The sequence below is a fragment of the Eubalaena glacialis genome, chromosome 15 (genome assembly GCF_028564815.1).
Source record: "Eubalaena glacialis isolate mEubGla1 chromosome 15, mEubGla1.1.hap2.+ XY, whole genome shotgun sequence".
Lineage (NCBI taxonomy): Eukaryota > Metazoa > Chordata > Mammalia > Artiodactyla > Balaenidae > Eubalaena > Eubalaena glacialis.
In genome coordinates this window covers 73,501,931-73,520,789 of record NC_083730.1, presented here as the reverse complement: position 1 = coordinate 73,520,789, position 18,859 = coordinate 73,501,931, and the positions used below count along the sequence as shown (strand labels likewise).

At 40.2% G+C, this 18,859-nt stretch overlaps 1 protein-coding gene across 7 annotated transcripts in view; it reads left to right on the top strand.

Annotated features, from left to right (window-relative positions):
* The window catches only part of EIF4ENIF1 (eukaryotic translation initiation factor 4E nuclear import factor 1), a 40,891-nt gene that overhangs the window by 4,959 nt on the left and 17,073 nt on the right, over positions 1-18,859 (top strand). For all 7 annotated transcript variants that reach the window (XM_061169611.1, XM_061169610.1, XM_061169609.1 and 4 more), the window contains exons 3-7: positions 7,963-8,036; positions 9,852-9,979; positions 12,757-13,043; positions 13,299-13,497; positions 17,046-17,221. In XM_061169611.1, coding sequence (XP_061025594.1) covers positions 7,963-8,036; positions 9,852-9,979; positions 12,757-13,043; positions 13,299-13,497; positions 17,046-17,221 — 864 coding nt within the window. The remainder of the gene's footprint in view (positions 1-7,962; positions 8,037-9,851; positions 9,980-12,756; positions 13,044-13,298; positions 13,498-17,045; positions 17,222-18,859) is intronic.

Genomic DNA, 18,859 nt, shown 5'->3' with positions numbered 1-18,859 from the left:
ATTGAACCCAGGCCCCAGCAGTGAAAGCACCAAGTCCTAGCCACTGGACCACCAGGGAATTCCCTGTCTTTGCTTTAAAATCATTAAGAAAACAGACAAGCAACTGAAGTGGACTGATTTGAGTAATCCTTCTAGCCTTCTTGGAGAGAATCAGTTGCAAGACTTGAAGTCAATCCTTTGAGAATACTCTTTGGTTTAAATTCTAGGTTGAAATCAGTAGTCCGATGGTCAGTTTTTGCTATACAAAGATCTCGTTTGATAACTTCATGGGTATCTCATAAACTGAGTTGAGTAGTAGGCTCTAACAGGTGGCATTTCAGTGAGGCACTTAGCTATAAACTTCTAAACTAGTATAAAAATAGGGGTGCCTGTTTATATGGGGGAAGGCAGAGTTTTGGTACAAAAAATCATGATACCATGTTAATGTTTCAGCTTTCCAGAAACCTAACTGGAAGTTCTTAGAGGGGGCTGGCTGGCAACACCATAGATACTGTCTTCTGACTACTCTTTCCTACCTGTTCCGATTTTAAGTCATCTTGAAAAATTGGGATTAAGGGCCCTTGCCCCCTTGGGTATCCTCTCTTCCTTCCTCATGGTGGGAACTTCTAGCTAGATAAGGAGCCAGTCATTTCACAATTGGAACGTCTGACATAGAAATCTGTGGTTCTAGCACCCCTTCCTAAATCTTTGGTTCAGGAATGGGTGCTGTAAAAGGAGCTGGCCTAGGGGAAGCCTGCCTGAGGAGGTGGCAGTTTGTTCAGGGTTCCCAGCGGTCCCACTGGACTGGGACAAACCCAACACTGAGTGACAAAGCTGCTGGGAGGGGTTGGGCACCTTCCCCTGTCCTCTCAAGAGAATCACTGGAGAGGAGAGGATAAGGGGCCACTGAGCCCCACTGCCTGGTTTGGGATCCCCCACTCTTCCACTTACTTAACCTGTGTTGCCTTCAGTCATATTCTCAACTTCTCTGACTCTCATCTTTTTCCTCTGTAAAATGCAGATAGAATAGTATCTAACCCATAGGATTTTTGTGGGGAATAAATGAGAAAATGAATATCAAGTGCTTAGAAAAGTGGCTGGCACACAATAAGTGTTAAAAACTGCTTATGATGTAATAAAGGTAGGGGGAGATACTGAAAGATAGCTTCTTTAGACACCAACTTTAGATCAAGGTGCTTATTTTCTAAATGTCACAGTAACCATCTCCATTTTAATATGAAACCAGAAAGCACTATGAAAATGTAATGCTACCACCCTAAAAATGATTTTCATAAGTTTCCTTCTGGTACTTATTTACTTGCTTGCTTCATGTTTTACATTGCTTTTATCGGTTGTATGAACGCATTTAAAAGCCAAGGTTTATTTTTATTGTGTTGGCCAGATCAACAGAAAAAGCAAGGTTTCCTTTTTTTTTTTTTTATATTCCCATTTTCTTAGCTTCACATAAATCCTTTCAATAGAAGAAAGTCTTTGCATCAAATCAGCCACCATTAGAGGCTTGGGTGAATCCAGGTGCTGAGTCCTGCTTATCAGCTCTGCAGGATCCAGTTTGCATCCTGACCTGCCTGTAAGAACTGTTCTAAACGGTTCCCCTTTGGCAACAAACCTCATGAATGGGGGATGGTGGAAGGTATCTCATGCACCCCCTGTGTCATTCGTTCACCGTTGCCCTGGCTGTCATCTATGAATGCCATTACCCCATTGTGATCTATTTTTAAAAGCTTTCTGAGCCTTTCAGAAAAGTCATGTGACTCATGGATTGAAATATCAGGTCAGTCAGCAACCATCTGAGAGCCTGATGGGCCAAGCCCAATGTTAGTGGGTGTGTGGAGGGTGGGGTCTAGAAGAGGAGGTCAAAGGGGTACCCAACCCAAGCGCTGCTTCAGGGACGTCTGCCTTCTTTAGGAAGAGCCGGGCACACATAGGTGAGATACTGGGGCACTTCTAGGGTGCTCAGACCACTAACAGTAAAATAAAAATATCCACGGTAATCATAAAAAATTGGGCTTTTTACTCTGTGAATTGAATTCAGCTCACGGAGGTAAAGAACATTTCCCCTTTCATCTCCTTATATAAGTGACTTGTGTGAAATTCTATAACGTCAGATTGTCATCAGAATGCATAGCTGCTTCTGCAGGGGATTTCTGCAGAAAGAAACTGTATAAGGATTTAACCACTGTTGCTTTGGGCTTATACTCACATCATTTGCTTTCTATTTTAATTCTGATCACTGAAAGTGGGTGTCCATATTAGTAATTCCCAAATAGACTGTTTGGGAAGGCTTGACACATTTTCTTTAAGGAAGGCTGCTAAAACTAAGAAAACGTGTTTATACTTCCTTTGGTGTGGGACTCTTAGCCAATTAGCAGCTTGTTCTTGCCTGGTCAGGTTTTAGTAACCTATGTAAAAATTAAGGTCTCTGTTGATAACTCTTCTCTTGTCCAGATGATAACTTTAGTGAACTTGTTCACGATGTAAGTTTCTGTGGATTGTCAGGACTCTACAAAAGGGTAATCTCACATTCCCTCCTGAAATACTCATAGGGAAGGAGCACTCCCAGTTCAGAATGGGCACTTTGAAGTATTTTGCCTTTAGCCAAACTTGAAGGTTTTCTTTGAAAATATCCCAAAGGGATTCCTTTCCAGGAATAGTTGCTGTTAAGGACTCTTGAGATGGCAAGTTCAAGAAGACTTCTTTTGAGAGATTGGAGAGCAGTGGGGCCAGGGACCACAGTCATCTGCCTGCTAGCCACTAAGCATGGCACACAGGAAGTGTTCTGTGGACAGTTATGAAAGAGCAAACTTTGTGTTGACTTAGCTTATGGTTTCTCTCCTCCCCACTTAACTGGGGGATCCTCTCAGGCTGGGATACCATCTTAAGCAACTTAAGACATTGCTGAAGGTAACAGGTTTAGTTCTCTAAACCCAATGAGGAGGATTTCATTTTTCCCTAAATGTTGGGGTGGACCTTGGGCCACATTTTGAGAAACGTGATTGGTTTAAAGCACTACTTTTTAACCTCTGTGGGGTCCATTGGAGGTCTTTGGATAACCATTGGAGATGAACACTCATTGCAGAAATTGCACAAATGCGTTTTGTGTATGGTTTCCTTGATGCCATGAAACTGGTTTAAGAAGCCCTGCTCTCAAGAACAGTACCTGTAGTTTGACCTAGATGTTTAAAGTTATTCCTAGGAGCTATTCAATCCAAGAATTGTTTTGTTTCCCCAGTTCTCAGCCTATTAATAAAGAAAATTGCTCTTCATCCTCTGTAGACAAGTGGGCTGTATTTTGGACATTGCATTTGGTCAGAGGCATACCGTGGCACAGTCGGTGCTGCTGGCGTGGTTGATGCCTGTGTGCAACTCGCCCACTGCTCCACTTTGTGCTCTTACAGGCCTGCCAAGTTTGTACATTGAGCATTCACAACTAGAATATGCCAAGCATATAAAGTCAACAAAGAAAACCGGAATAATATGGGAGGGAAAATTAAAACATTTTTACCAACCTGAGCCACTCTTTTGTATCCAAGAGTAGTTGGCATTTATAAATCTGTTATTAGAGCAGTAAGTCTGTAACAAGAGAAATTAAACAAAACATTAACCTCTGGTAACTAAACCTCTTAGTTTAATTTACTTAAAATTTTTTTTTTGTTGAGATAGAATTCACATACATAAAATTCACCCCTTTTAAAGTGTACCATTTAGTGGTTTTTAGTAAATTCACAAAGTTGTACAACCATCACTACTATCTAATCCAGAATATTTTCATCTTGGCAAACAAACTCTACCCATTAACAATCACCCCCCGCCCCTTATTCCCTTCCCCCAGGCCCTGGCAACCATTAACCTACTTTCTGACTCAATGGATTTACCCATTTTGAACGTTGCATATAAAGAGGGTCATACAGTATGTGGCCTCTTGTGTCTGACTTCTTTCACTTAACATAGTGTTTTCAAGGTTCATGTTGTACTATGTATGAGTACTTTATTCTGTTTTGTTGCTAAATATTCCATTGTATAGGTTTACCACATTTTGTTTAACCATTTATCATTTGATGGACACATGGGTTGTTTAAACTTTTTGGCTGTTGTGAATAATGCTGTGAGCATTTGTGTACAAGGTTTTTGTGTGAACATAATTTTTCATTTTTCTTTGATTTATAGCTAGGAGTGGGATTGCTGGATCATGTGGTAACTGTGTTTAAGTTTTTGAGGAACTGCCACCATTTTCCACAGCAGCCGCACCATTTTCCATTCCCATCAGCAATGTTAGAAGGTTCCAGTTTCTCTACATCCTTGTCAATACTTATTTTCCCTTTTTTTTTAAAATAGCCATCCTAGTAGACATTACATGGTATCTCGCTGTGGTTTTGACTTGCATTTGCCTGATGACTAATGATGTTGAACATCTTTCATGTGTTTGTTGGCCATTTGTGTATCTTTGGAGAAAAATCTATTGATCTTTTACCTGTTTTTTAAATTGGGTTATTGTCTTTTTGTTGTTGAGTTGTATATGTTCTCTCTATATTCTAGACTCTTATCAGATACATGATTTGTAAATATTTTTTTCTGTCTTGTGGGTTGTCATTTCACTTTCTTTATAGTGTCATATGAAGCAAAAAAATTTCTAAATTTGAAGTCAAATTTATCTTTTTTCTTTGGTTGCTTAGGCTTTTGTTGTCATAGCTAAATAACATTGCTTAATCCAAGGTCATGAAGATTTATACCTATGTCTTCTTCTAAGAGTTTTATAGTCATAGTTCATATGTTTAAGTCTTTGATACATTTTGAGTTTCTTTTTGTATATGGTATGAGACAGGGGTAAACTTTATTTTTTTGAACAGTTTTAGATTTACAGAAAAACTGGGAACATATCTTATATTGGTATGGTACAGTTATTACAATTAACAATGTTGATACACTGTGATTAACTAAAGTCCATACTTTATTCACATTTCCTTAGTTTTAAACTAATGTCCTTTTTTTGTTCCAGGATTCCATCCAGGAGACCATATTACATTTAGTTGTCATCTCTCTTTAGCCTCCTCATTTCCCTTTTTTGTAAGGCTTTTTTTTTTACCTTTGTTCAAATATTTTTTGATCCCCGCAAATAGAACATTTTGGTCCATCTACATGTTTTGCGGCTGTGTTAAAATTTTAATCTTTGCAAGTTGACTCCTAAATAAATAGATAAAATCATTAGCGTTTCAGCAAACAGCTGTAGTAATAATAGAGAACACCTATCACTTGGGCTCCCTATTATCATCTGGAGTTAAAAGTTTCAAACAGAGCCTCATTGTTTAGAAACTTTTTGTATATTGAGAATATACATATTTAAGTATGAAATATATTGCCCTTGGTTTAATAGTATACTAGGGTTCTTAGTTTAACATTCGGATTTGAGGGTGGTGGAGCGAGGGGATATGTAATAATCTTTGGGTTGCTTCTAATAGCAGAAGATTGCTTTGCAGTGTTTTTTCCTGTAGTGTATAAGTATTTCCTATATTGCAAGGTCCTTCCTGTTTTTACTGGAAAATGTTTTAAGCCCTACTGTTCCTGGGATTTCTGTATTGTTGCATCTGCAATCATCATAACTACTATTGGTCCATCTTCCCCACCCCTCACCACCAAATTTGTGTCACCCCTGCCCTTCTGACACTGTGTTCACCATGCAGATTTCACTGGACTCAGTCTCTACTGGCAATTTGCAGGTGGTATGTCAGTACTTTGACAGTTTTTTCAGAATTTTGAGTAGCCTTTAGACATTTTCTTATATTTGGAATTCTGTTTATCTCAGACTTCCAAATTTTTCTAGGTATTTCTACCCAATTAATAAGACATAATTCATAAATGAATCCTAAATAAATGTAAATAATTGATATTCTGGTTTTAAAACTAAAATGTCATCTTGTTCTAGGGCATTTTGCTATTTCTCACCTAATGGAGAAAACATTTAGGTGCCTCAGGTATCTGAAGATACTGAGAAATTTCATGGCATGCTTATATGCTGTGATTCCTGTAAGCTGAGAGAGTAACTCTATCCCTCCATATTTACCCCAAGATATGGGAAGCAGTGATCAGAGAAGCAGCAAGCATTCTGTTGTGAGGCCTGTGACGGGGGTGTTGGAGAGGCCACAGCACAGTGGTATAGGCTTTTTTGCAAGGCAGTTGTAGCATTTTAGTGGTACTGAGAGTTTGGGAATTGCTGTTTTTAACTTTACTATGAAAATGTTTATATAAAAAGGAGGCAATGGTTTTGTGTATATGCATGTGTATGAGCAGGTGTGTGTGTGTGCACACGTGTGCATATATAACCGCACATATTTCCTAGTTCTGCTGAGAGGGCCTAGAAGCAAATGAGGATACCCAGTTCCCAAATCTTGATTTATTATACTATTCCCCACTTAAAGGAACTTGGATTTCTCAAGAAATGGCTGACTCTGGGGTTAGGACAGGATGGGTACAACATAAGATAGAAAGTAAGAAAGTGCTTTTAAAAAATGATGGGGCATGTCTAAAGGATGCGGGAGCCAGCTTGAAGAAACTCTCAATTTGAGCACCAAAATAATTAAGGACATTAATGAATTATAGACCATTGGAAAAGCTGGGAATCTGTGAGCCCATGTCAATAATAAATAGGTAAATAAAAGGGGGAGAAGGGAGGGTTTGTATTTACAGTGGAATGCCAAGTGCCTGACTGGTAATTATGGAGGGAGGCCTACAGTTGAAAAATCAAGATTGGTTTGGCTCAGAATCACCAGTAGATGCTAAATTTAGGGGGAAATTTTGATGAAGGCCAGTATATTTGGATGATTTTAAAGTGTCTGCCCCACAGATTGCATACTGATTGCAAGTGGGAATGTAGTAACTAAAGAGTAAAACTGGAGAATACCTTGACCAGGCGGTTAACATCAAGTTAACATCACTGATGAGGGGCAGATGGGTGACATAGGCATCCAGAGGTGATGCTCTGAGGTGGACATCTCTTAGGTTAGTATTCTGCTCCAGAGATGCTTAGCCTCAATCTAATCATGAAGAAACATTAGACAAACTTAAAATGAATAATGTTCTCTTTAAAAAAAAAAAAAAAAGTAGGCTTTATTCTTTAGAAATGCTAATGTCATAAAAGACAAAAGAAGTTGTAGAAATGTTCCAGATTAGAGACCAAAGAGACATGACAACCAATATCTGGTTCTAGACTGGATCCTGTGTTAGATTCTAATAAAAGGTAAGAATAAAGGACATTATTGGGTCATTTGACAAAATTGGAATCCAGAGGGATAAAGTGTTATTGATAACTGGTTGTATAAAACTGACAGCACTTCTCAACCAGGTTCTGCAGAAATGAGCCCTTATGCCCTAAGGCATCCATTGTATGTAATAGATTCTCTTCTCTCCTGTGCATCTAAAATGATACTGGCCAAGTATAATCCTTGGGAGAATGGAAAAATAGTCACTCAAATTATTTTCTATAGGGCTTAATTCTCTCATGGAGCCACAGAAAAAAGGCTGTGAAAGAATATGCTCATTTTTAGGAAACAGGCACTGAAGTATTTAGGGGTAAAGGACCGTGTACATTAAAAAAAAAAAAAAAATCTATCCCCTTGTAAGTTGGCATCTAATGCATTTAAGACCAGTCAGAATAGCTGAAGGTTTTATGTAAGCCTGAAGCTATCATTGCCTTGATCAGCGTTCAGTGTTGTGGGGTATATTATTGGACAGAAGTTTATGAGAGAGTGTGTTTTAGCAAAAAACTGATCACTTATGTTATTTGCCAGTTCTGCTTGAGCTTCTGGTGAGAACCTTGAGCTGACTCTGGTCCTTTCTGGAATAAGGGTGTAAATAAATAAGAATTGTATGAACTGCTTAAGGTAGACAGTCAGTTACTGATAACAAAAATAAGTTGAAAATATGTGGCCCAAGAAATATTGTTCAAAATCACCATATGATTTCTCTTTCTAGGAGGAGCTCTTGGATATTAAAGAACGCCCTCATTCCAAACAAAGGCCTTCGTGCCTCTCTGAGAAATACGACAGGTATCTGGGGGGGTCAATTTCTTGTTACACCAAACTTAATAAATGGAGTTGTATTGTTTGGCTGGAATTACGAGTGGGGAGATTTCAGGGGTAATGACATTGGGCTTCCACACAAATAAATTGCACGTAAGCTATGAACATGACTAAATAGCATCTCACTGCACTGTCTTCATCAGCTTTGTTATTAATTAGCTGAAATTCAGAGATTTAAGCTGCAAGGAACTCTAAGGACAACTGAACCAATTCTCTTTCAACTAACTGGTGATGAAACTAAAACTAGAAAATGACACATTGGTCAAAGGCACATTGTCAGAAAGCAGAATTAAGACTTGAACACAGGAGTCCTGACCAGTCTTTTCTCTCTACCAGTGGTTTTTTGCACTGTGCTTTGAGGGTCCTTCAAGGGCCTGCCTGGGGCAGGACGATCAGGAGGACTCTGGGCCTTTTATCAGTCCCCCACCCCTCACCCCCAAACAAGAGAACCATTCAACCATTCAGATTTTTGGGGGTGGTTTGTTTTGTTTTGTTTTTGCCGCACTGTACGGCATGCAGCATCTTAGTTCCCTGACCATGGATGGAACCCGAGCCCCCTGCAGTGGAAGCACAGAGTCTTAACCACTTGACTGCCAGGGAAGTCCCCACATTAGCCCTTTTGCATCTTGGGCTCTTTCATAAGGTAGAAAGCTTTGGTTTGAGAAGGCTATAGCTAAAAATGGTCTGAAAGTCTCTTAGAATAACCCTACATTGCACTTTTTATGGTTATCTTAAGACTTTAAGGTCACTTCTTAAATATCAAGGTAGATGGTTCATATTGGCCCACATTTTTTTCATATATATAGTGTTTAATTTTTTGTTAGAATAGCACACGCTTTTTAAAATTTTGTACATGGACAGTTCAGAAGGTTGCTGAATCTGGACTCCTCACCACTTTCCCCTGGTGAGGGTGATACTTGAATAATGGCGATTCTAATTAGTTAGGAGTTTTTGCTAAGTCTCAGATTAGCTGGGGGTTTTCTTTGTTTTTGTTTCGTTTTTTCTTCATTATAGCTGTAAAGGTTTTTTATGCCTCAAATTGAATTTTCTTGTTACAGCTGTTTCTTCTTGGCATAAAATAGTTATCATGGGCACATATTCCCTTTGATTCTGAAGTGGAGACATTGTGCCTAATAATAATAATGAAAATAAGAGAGATGGAGGAAAGAGTTTCTCATCCTAGCAGAGCTAGAGTTAGGTACCAGATCTTTGGGCTCCAAAGCTTCTCCTCTGCACACTGCACCACCTGCCACCCCATCATTAGCGTGGGAGTAACAAAGTCAAACCCAGGCTACACAATTTAGGCTCTTAAAGAGCTGTCTGTCCTACTTGTGGGAAAAACTGAGACTGTACATAGAAATTCTGGAAAATATACACTAAGCATTCCAGGAGCTGCTTCCAATAAGAGGATTAAGGGGCTTTTTCCTCCCTGTACTAATCTTCAGTAAACTGAGTAATCAATATTTATGGAGCATTTCTTTGTATAGGACAGGCATAGGTACTATAATCCATATGCACCCCAAGGTTTGTGGTCTGGATGTTTCATTTATGCACAAACCACTGCTTTTCAAGTGACTATTGCTATTATGTGAACAACAATAATGTATTGCTGAATTTATTAGTTTTTGTTTTCATCTTAAGAGAGCGAACCATTCTGATGGCAACCATGAAGTTTTATATTGAAAAGGGGTTTCCATAACCTGTCACCTGAAGTAGTAGAAATTAGACTACATGTGTTATTCGTGGTGTAAGTGCTAACTGTAGGTGCCCTTTGACTTGCAGTGATGGTGTCTGGGACCCTGAGAAGTGGCATGCCTCCCTCTACCCGGCTTCAGGACGGAGTTCGCCAATGGAAAGTCTGAAGAAAGAGTTAGATACAGATCGGCCTTCCCTGGTGCGCAGGATAGTAGGTGAGCACAGTCTCTGAGAAGTGGGGGCAGCGATTTTGGAGACAGTGCTCTTTGCTGCTGGCTTCATTCTTAGCTGTGAGAGTTTTATGCATTGGGAGAAAGTATCATTATCAGGAAACTGACTTAACAGTTCATTTCTTTTTTTTTTTTTTTTTTTTTTGAATTTTATTTTATTTATTTTTTTAAACAGTTCATTTCTGATTAGCTAGCAGAGTAAAATCATAGCCTTCCTATGTAGCAGTGGTGAGTAGACTGTATTAGGCTATGTGCTTTTGAATTAAAAGTACCAGGTCTTTCATTGAAGTTGGTAACTGAGTTAGATGTGGGGACCCTAAAGCTGCGCTGGAGAGCTGGTTATGCCCAGTCTCAGGTGAGACTTTTCCTCAGGTATAAGTTAGTTCTGGCAATTCTTAATTCACAATAGAGTATGATCTGAATACCGGGTTTCGATGTGGTTTGCGACTGGAGTAAAGTTTGATCTTCCATACCTTTCCCCCTTTAAACTAGAAAAGTGAAATGGATAGCTGGCAATATAAAAGCTAGTCAAGGAACTTGTTGCAAGAGGGAACTCTTTTTGAGATGAGAGGAACACACATAAAACCAACTTGGAACTGAGCAAAGAAGATGGGGTGATGACTGTAGCTTGAGCTGTAAGACCCTTCTACACAAATGAAAACTCAGAAGCAACCTAAATGTCCAGCAGTAGAAATGAAGTTGAGTAAACTTTGGTATATCCATATATAGGAGTGTTCAGCTGTAAAAACATGTTGGAGACATGTTCACCAAGTTATACAAAACTGTCTATTTTGTGTCTTATTTTTGGAAGAAAACAGACACTGCATGGAAATTCTGGAAAAGTGCATACCAAAACATTTTAGGAAATGTTTCTAGTGAGAGGATTAAAGGAGGTTTTCCTCACTTGGACTTATCTTTAGTTTTCTGATTTTCCTAGGAAGAATTTTTGTGTGTGGTGACATGTTTTTCTTGCATCTTTATTGAGGTAAAATTGGCATTCAATAGACTGGTACATAAATGGCACATAAAGTGTACCATATGATGTTTTGACATGTGAATACAATGTGAAACCATTACCACAATCAAAGTAATAAGCATTTCCATCACAGCTAAAAGTTCCCTAGCACCCCATGTGTCCCTTCTTACACTCCACCCCCACCCTGCAGGCAAGCACTGGTCGGCTTTCTGTCACTATAGATTAGTTTACATTTCCTAGAACTTAATATAAATGGAATTATACAGTACGTATTCTTTGCGTAGCTTCTTCCACTCAAAATAGTTGTTTTAAGATTCATTCATGTTTTGGGGTATATAAAAATTCGTTCCTTTTTATTGCCTAGTAGTATTCCATTGTGTGAATTTGCCATAGTTTATCGATTTATCTGTTGATAGACATTTGGGTTGTTTCAAGTTTCTGACTGTTAACCAAAACTACTCTGAACATTCATGTACAAGTCTCTCTATAGACATGCTTTCTTTTCTCGGCTGAATATCTTAAGAGTCGGATGGCTGGGTTCTATAGTAGATGTATCTTTAATGTTTTGAGAAACTGCCAAGCTGTTTTGCAAAGTGGTTATACCATTTTACATTTCCACCAGCAGTGTGTGAAAGTCCTACTTGCTTCACATCCTCATCAGCACTTGGAACGGTCAGTCTTTTTGATTTTAGCCAGTCTAATAGGCATGTATCACATTATTGTTTGATTTACAGTTCCGTAATGATTAATGTTGAGTATCTTTTCATATACTTATTTGCCATCCATATATCATCTTTGGTGAAGTGGCTCTTCAAACCAGTTGTCCTTTTTTTTTTTTTTTTTTTTTAATGTATCGGATACAGGTCCTTTATGAGATATATTCTTTTTTTGGCCACGCCTTGTGGCTTGCAGGATCTTGGTTCCCCAACCAGGGTTCGAACCGGCGCCCTCGGCAGTGAGAGCTCAGAGCCCTAACCACGGGAATTCCCTCAGATATATTCTTTGAAATATGTCCTCCCAGTCTGTGGCTTGTTTTTGTATTCTCTGAACAGTAACTTTCAAAATGCAAAAGTTTTAGATTTTGATCAAATCCAGTTTATCATTTTTTAAGATAGATTGTGCTCTTGGTGTCATGCCTAAGAAAACTGTGCTAACCCAGTGTCATAGATTTCCTCCATATTTTCTTCTAGAAGTTTTATAGCTTTAAGGGTTACATTTAGATCTATGATCCATTTTGAGTTAATTTTTGTATATGGTGGTAGGTATGAATTTAAGTCTTTTTTTTGCATGTGGATATTCAGCTGTTCAATACTTTAACTTTTCAAGTGGTTACTGTTTCAAATACTGACACCTACTGTAGTTTATTAATTGACAAAACATTTGCTAATAATTACATAGATAAGAATTTAGTCAAGGGACTTCCCTGGCGGTCCAGTGGTTAACACTCCGTATTTCCACTGGAGGGGGCACGGGTTCGATCCCTGGTCGGGGAACTAAGATCCTGCATGCCGCACTGCGCAGCAAATTTAAAAAAAAAAAAAAAAGGGATTTAGTCAAAACAAAGGGATTATGGAGATTAATCATGGAAAATTATTGATTATAAAGTACATTTATTCCTCCGAAGAGATGAAGGTTTGCTCATCCTCGTTAAATATGTGAACTCTCTAGCTGTTTTAGTGGTGACTCTTTTCCAGTACCCCCATGGCCACCAGTCATGGACAGACCACCTAGAGAGGAAGAATGCCCTTGCTGGTTTGCTTAACTTTTCTTTCCGGCATCTTTCCAGATCCTCGAGAGCGTGTGAAAGAAGATGACTTAGATGTTGTTCTCAGCCCACAGAGACGAAGCTTTGGAGGGGGCTGCCACGTGACAGCTGCTGTTAGCTCCCGGCGCTCAGGAAGCCCATTGGAGAAAGACAGTGATGGGCTCCGCCTGCTTGGTGGACGAAGGATTGGCAGTGGGAGGATAATCTCTGCTCGGACCTTTGAGAAGGATCACCGTCTTAGCGATAAGGACCTGCGAGACTTGAGAGACAGAGACCGAGAGAGGGACTACAAGGACAAGCGTTTCAGGGTTTGTCTTCTAGATCCTCTGGCACCTTGTGTGTTCACTTCGTTTATACCGGGTTACCCTGAAATGCTGGGTGAACATAGCCCATTGTTAAGCCAGAGGGAGGAACAGAGAGCTGGGGGTGGGGAGGGGCTTCAGGTCTATAGCATAGCATCTTCATTGTACTACTGAGCGTTATTTAATTCATCAGTCCTTGATTGAGGTAGAAATGCCGTAATTAGAATCCTATTCTTTATTTTGCATTATGTACTTTTCCAGAGGGAGTTTGTGGATAGTAAGCGTGTCTTTGAGCGTAGAAGAAATGATTCCTACACAGAAGAAGAACCAGAATGGTTCTCAGCTGGACCCACAAGTCAGTCTGAAACCATTGAGCTGACTGGCTTTGATGATAAGATACTGGAAGAAGACCATAAGGGGAGAAAAAGAACAAGGCGACGGACAGCCTCTGTGAAGGAAGGTCAGCAGAAACTTTCAGAGGAAAGCTCACTCTTCTGAAATGAGATGTGCTTATAATTGGCTTAATTGTACACTTAGGAATAGGCACCAGTGTTAAAAGTGGCAAGTTTTTAATGTTGAAGCCTGATTTTGAAACTTCTTCCTGTGAGTTCACTGTGTGTAGATTGTACTGTCTCCTCAATTTGTCCTGCCTGCAGTGCTAAACAGAAAAGTCTCCCATTACCCAGTAAGAGCACTGCGTACACGAAAGTGTTCCCCAGAGGTAAGAGCATGTGATAGAAATAATGAGGGGTCTCATTTATTGAGCATGTATGTACTGGACACGTGGTAAGCGTTTTGTCTATGTAATCCTACTTCTAACAACCCTGTGAAGCAGATATTATTGCGCCCATCTTACAGATGAGCAAATGAAGATGCAGGCGGCTTGTGTGACTTGTCTGTGGACACTGAAGAAGTGAGTAGGGAAGTTGGGAGTTGAACAGGATGCTGTGCTTCAGAGCCCACCTCCTTCACCATGGTGTTAGGCCTTCATAGTGTTGTCACTTGGCTTCTCCCAAACTCACTTTTCTCAGGTATCCTCCTTGCTAAACTGAAGAAGCCAGAGCTAATGTGCGAGGGGTACCTGGTGAAGGGTGGGGGCCCACTAGTCGTGTTCAGAGCAGTGACCAGGCTGGTGGTCTTGGGAGGAAGCAGGGAAGAGGCAGGTGGGTAACTTGGGAGACTTTGCTGTTAAATTGCCTTTGAGAGATGCCTTTGTCTCATGCTCAGATTAAAGCAGCACCAGCAAGTGTGGTCTTTTCACCTCATGGTAAAGATCAGGCTTCTGATGAGAAAAAGCCCATCTTTTTCTTAACTGAGATGAAATCTGAATTTCAACCATTCTTGTATCAACATGGGAGGAGCCAAAAGTAGCAAAATATATCAGTAGTGTCACCTCTTCACCTTACAGATGCAAAGAGACAGGACTGGAAAGAGGTGACAACCAAGACCCTGTCCCGTGGGTTTAATGGCAGCACCTCAAGTATCAATAGAATCCAGAGGTCCGGGCTCTCTCACCCCATTGGTTAATTGCCCTAGCTACTGTGTTTAAGATAAACAGGTACTCTAGTTGCATCTTGGCTGCAAGAACGAAAGGACAGGGAGGGATGATGAGTGCCTTTGAGTCCATTTATGTCTGTGTTCCAGCTCTCCATTGAACTTGGTATGTAGAGTTCTCTGCAGGCATGTAATAGTGCTGGGAGTATAGCCATGGACAAGACAAATGTGTTCCTTGCCTGCATGATTTTAATACAAGTGTGTGTTGAGCACCTACTCTACAGGGCCCAGTGCTAGGTATTGTACATATGGTGATGAATGAAACAATTTGAATGTGTATTTCACTTATAAACAGAAAAAACAATTATGCAGAAGGAGGAAATGGTTAAAACCCTCCACTGATAGAAAATTTTAATTTGTATTCTCTCTAATGAAAAGTATATGTTCATTCTGGACTTCCCTGGCAGTCCAGTGGTTAAGACTCCACGGGGCATGGGTTCTATCACTAGTCGGGGAACTAAGATCCTGCATGCTGTGCAGTGCAGCCAAAAAAAAAGAAAAGAAAAGAAAAGTATATGTTCATTCTGAAATGTGATAACACTTGCCCTTAGTTATCTTTCCTGGGTCCCTGGCTTTTGAGACTATCATAATAAATGGCCAGTTGTGTTTGTCTGTCTGCTAATGCATGTTCCTACCCACTCTCAGTTGTCAGGCCCAGTTTGCTCTCAAGCTGGCATAAAATTACACATGGGGCACTTTTGCCGCTTGCATCTCTGTTAAGAGATGTTCGCATCTCAACACAAAATAAGAGAGAATAGGAGAAATACTAAAGTTTTTTTTGTAAGAGTATGAACTAAGTACAGACTCTGTCTTCTGGCTCTCATCCTAAAGTAGGTAGACAGGTTCTGATGGGTTAAATGAGTTAGAGAGAAGCACTGCTCTAGTGGAAAAGGACACAAACTTGGCATTGATTAGGCTATTAAGTTGTTTACCTTTTCTAGGGCTCGGTTTCTTTGTCTGTAAAATGAGGAAAATACCTCCACCAAAGTAGTCGTTTTAGTTAAATGTCAGTCTTTAAGGAACATCGTTTACCTCTGCTGGTTGGCAGTAAGTGTGTGCTGACCCGCTGGAGAGGCTGCCCGTTGCCTTGTCCATGGCTCATAAACGTCCATCTCGCCAGTTGCCTTAGGCCCTCGCCCTCAGAAGGCCCAGGGTTCTGAGGCGGCAGGCACCTCTGTGGAGGGGCAGTGCTGCCTTACACACACAGCACAGCATAGAAGAGCACTGCTGGCCCACCTAGGGTTGAAATTTCTGCCACCTGCTAGTATTGAGACCTTGGGTAAGCAAGGCACTTAACCTTTCAGTTGTTGTCCCCTGCCTTGCTGTCTAGCTTTTTGAAGTGTTATTGGAATGAAAGCAGATGATAGCATTTAGCCTCTCTTGGTCTAGAATATCCTGGATGAATAATGAGACTGCAGTCCTGTTGGGGCCTTTTGAGAAGGGATGGGTCCAGGCTTTGGCACTTTTTTTTTCCTAGGAGGACTTCACGTCTGCTGTGATCTTGAAACTATAGGCAGCTTTTACATCGGTGCTTTTGCAGGGAGGGGCTTTAGGAGTTCTGTTCTTCAAGTTAAAAAGTTGATTTTCCAGTATCTCAGTGCACTTATTTTAAAAGGAAAAAAAAGTCTGTTTTTATCTGAAGGATTTTGCCTTTTGCCCATCCTCTGGCTAAAACTAAGATGTCAGCTTCCTTAAATGGAAACTTGGTAGCTTCTCTTAGACCTTATCTTCCCATCCTAACAACCAGACATAACTCAGTTTTAAATGAACCAGGCACTGCAGAGTAAGACAGAGCTGATGAGAGCAGCTTTCCTGCCTCAGAAAGCTCAGTCTCACCAGACTGTTCCTATAATATAGTGGGATAAGTACTCTGAGAGATAACACAAACATTATAGAGAAGGCGGTGATTAATTTTTTGGTAGGGTAAAAATGGGTAGGCAGTGCAGACTTCCTAGTGGAGGTGACATTTGAGCTTTGCCTTGAAGGATGAACTACAATCAGTAGGCAAATGAAACTTGCCCTTGGACTAGGTTTCACATAAATACCTTAGGTTGCTGAACCCTGACTTAAAGTGGTGATGCAGATGCATGGGTGAAAGCAGAGCCAAATTAATTTCATTCCATTTTTAAGCAGTAAGAGAGGCTCAAAAATTGTCCTTTAAAAAAAAAATTAGAAAAAAATCCACTACATTATAGAAAACTTGAAGAATGGGCAGAGGAGGGATCATAATCCTTCCTAAATCATGTTGGTGTTCTGGCTTGTTATTAAGTCTTTTTTCCTCCTCTAGCTCCCATAGGAAGGGAACTGTTTTATGTTGCAAGTGCTGCACTGGCACAAGAAGTCTGCTTTTAAAGTCATCTGTGGCTCTTCTGCATGTGTGATGATGCTGAGGCCACAAAATATGTCTGGAGCAGTTTACATGATCAGACTGTCTTTGTCCGGTTTTGCTTTCAGGCATGGTCGAGTGCAATGGAGGAGTGGCCGAAGAGGATGAGGTGGAGGTCATCCTTGAACAGGAGCCTGCTGCTGATCAGGAAGTGGCAAGGGATGCCGTCTTGCCCGAGCAATCCCCAGGAGAATTTGACTTTAATGAGTTCTTTAACCTTGATAAGGTGCCATGCTTGGCTTCGGTGAGTGTAGCAGCATGCTTATAAACATGGATGGAGCAACTGTAGAGTTAGATTTGACCTGAGTCTTTAAGATACCTCTTTTTAAAGTTTTGTTTTGCTAGATGATTGGGAGTTTTTTGGCTTTTATTCTTAAATATTATTTGAATTTTTGTTGGCTTCGTTTTGAGAGGCTAAGTGGAAATGACTAAGTGAGAATTCTATACCAGTTAACTCTTTTTCCAGGTTGTTAACATTGGACTAAGAATTCTTCAGATGTTTAAGAACATTGTCTGCTTTTATTTTTAAGTAGTTAAGTGTTTGTTGTAGAGCCTTATTGTGGAGGTGGATTTTTATAACTGATGATCAGTATCATACTGATCTGCATTCCTTGGGTAAGGCTGGTTAGGTGGTACCTGTGTGATGTGATGGTTCCGAAAACCTTTCATGAAAAGGAGTGTGGGATACTATCACTGTTGCTGTTGAACTGTCGAGGTCTAATCTTTCTCGACTTTTAAAGTAGAAACAGTAAGACATCCCAAATCTTCACTTGGTACCTGCCCTTGCTCCTGTCCCCTTTGGCCATTTAGGGATTAGTAATGCCTCATCAAATTTCTGGAGAAAAGATAAAACTATGGCCTATGCCCCCAGAATTGAGATTTTTCTGTGGTTGCTGAAAGAGTGCATAGGACTGATGAAATAGAATTTTAAAAACCATTTGACCAAAAGCATCTGTACGTCCCAGATGTCCTTTACAGGACATGAAATACAGCAAGTAAGTTTGACCAGTCCTTTAGAACTAGTGGTTCTAACTTAACTTACTCTACTCCTTAACTGTAACTGCTTCTTGTTTGATCATTGCATGAGTGGACAAAACTGGGCATGACAGAGAGGCATGCCTTTGTCATTTGCCTGCCCCCAAAAGCCTAAAAGATGGCCACCCGGAATAGGTGAGCAGACACTGCATAGCACTGATAGGTACAGGGCCACAGGTGAGTTCTAGGGCAGTACTTCTCAAATTCTCTATGGTGAAGGCCAGGTTTTATTTCCAATCCATTGAGGACCAGTACTTTAGTATAAAGTACAAATATCACAGCAATGCCCAGTTGCTATAAAAGTTGCTAAGCATTTACTCCGACTCTCAACTTACCTCATTGTGGACCAGCTTGGCCCAAGACCACACTTTTCTACAGCGCTGTTCAGGAATATGTGGAGGGCGGCTGCAGATCAACCGGCAGCTGCATGGTTTTGCTCCTTAAGTTCTAGCACAGTTTTAACTGTAAGTCCTCTAGCCAGATACGTCACTTACAGTGAGCTGGCCAGTAGTCCTTTGCCTCACTATGAGCAGAAGGGTTGCATCCAGATATGAGTTTAATTTACTTGATGTAAAACTGAGTGATCCTCTCAAATTGTTAGCTTTTGAGGGGACAGTAATTTTTTATTTTTATACCAGCTGTGTTTAGTGACTTTTTTTTTTTTGCATTCTCTTAGAAGACAGATGGAAATCTTATTGTAAAAAGTTTTCACAGCAAAAGGTCAAAATTTAGAGGCCTGTACTTGGCTCCAAATGTGAGTACCTGTGAAACTTACCTGTGTACCTAGGCAGAGGAAGAATTCAAAACTAAACTTTTAATAATAGGTAACATGCATACAGTGCTGATT